This window comes from Helobdella robusta (assembly GCF_000326865.2).
Source record: "Helobdella robusta unplaced genomic scaffold HELROscaffold_794, whole genome shotgun sequence".
In the NCBI taxonomy this organism is placed as follows: Eukaryota; Metazoa; Annelida; class Clitellata; order Rhynchobdellida; family Glossiphoniidae; genus Helobdella; species Helobdella robusta.
Window position 1 is genome coordinate 26,597 of NW_008705456.1, and position 1,048 is coordinate 27,644.

A 1,048-nucleotide genomic window follows, 5' to 3' on the forward strand; every position below is an offset into this window, starting at 1 on the left:
ATCAATCTCAAAATTCAATTCTCGCAAGAAATCATAAATGTCATCAGATTTATTCAACAAACTTCTTACGTTTATATGTAGAATATTGAATAAATTTTGATTAAATTGATTTTTAATTATTTTCATTTCAGAGTTAAAATCATTTACATCATAAATCTTACATATGTTGGCAATATTTTGCTGAGAGTTTTCAACATTTTCACATACTTCATTTTTGTCAATAGTAAAAAAACAATCCGAAAAATTACTATCCATGGTTGTTGTCGAAATTATTTGCGGGTTTTTTTTCTTTAAAGTGCAAGTCTCTTACAATAATATGATCCATGGTTGTTGTCGAAATTATTTGCGGGTTTTTTTTCTTTAAAGTGCCAGTCTCTTACAATAATATGTTTCAGAATGATATCAGGATTTTTCATTTTATTGCTGTCACAACTTTCTACACAAACTCGAAACATTGTTGAATGCTCATTTTCAATATCAGGTGTGCTATCGTTTGCCATTTCTGAACGCTTCAACACTGGGTAACACAATAACACATTAATATCATTTGACTTTAGATATTCAACTACATCATCTCTGTGACACTTTATCACGTTACTTACTGAAAAGAAAGATTTTTTAATCAAAATCTTATTCGCCTTTAGTTTACAATCTTCACTATCTTTGTTTCCAATTATCTTTTTGACACTTTTTTTCTTTTTTCCAGTTTCGGTGTTAACGATATTTTCATCACTCTTCATTTCAGGAATATTTTTGTTTTGGTTTTTCCTCGGTCTGTTTACAACAGTGAATGGTGATGCATCTACCTCAACTGGTATTTTATCTGTAAGTGGCAGCACATTTACCTCAGCTGGTATTTTAACTGCATCAGACCATAAAATTGGTTTTTGCATCAAATCATTATTTGCAGCTGTATTCAATTTCAAATTTTCATTATTACAGTCGTTACGATTTTTTATACTTTTTAAATTGCACTCTACATAGTTTGTTTTCCCTTTCAGCGCGGCAAATTCTTCGCTGCACTTTTCAATGAAAGCTGAGATATTAA

General features: G+C 30.0%; 1 protein-coding gene across 1 annotated transcript in view; it reads right to left on the reverse strand.

Moving 5' to 3' along the window:
• Positions 1-290: 290 nt before the first annotated feature.
• HELRODRAFT_184526 (hypothetical protein) overlaps positions 291-1,048 on the reverse strand; it is a gene marked incomplete at both ends in the record, with an annotated part of 2,386 nt that continues 1,628 nt past the window's right edge. Inside the window, one exon of the mRNA XM_009031822.1 lies at positions 291-1,022. Within this exon, the coding sequence (XP_009030070.1) occupies positions 291-1,022 (732 nt within the window). The remainder of the gene's footprint in view (positions 1,023-1,048) is intronic.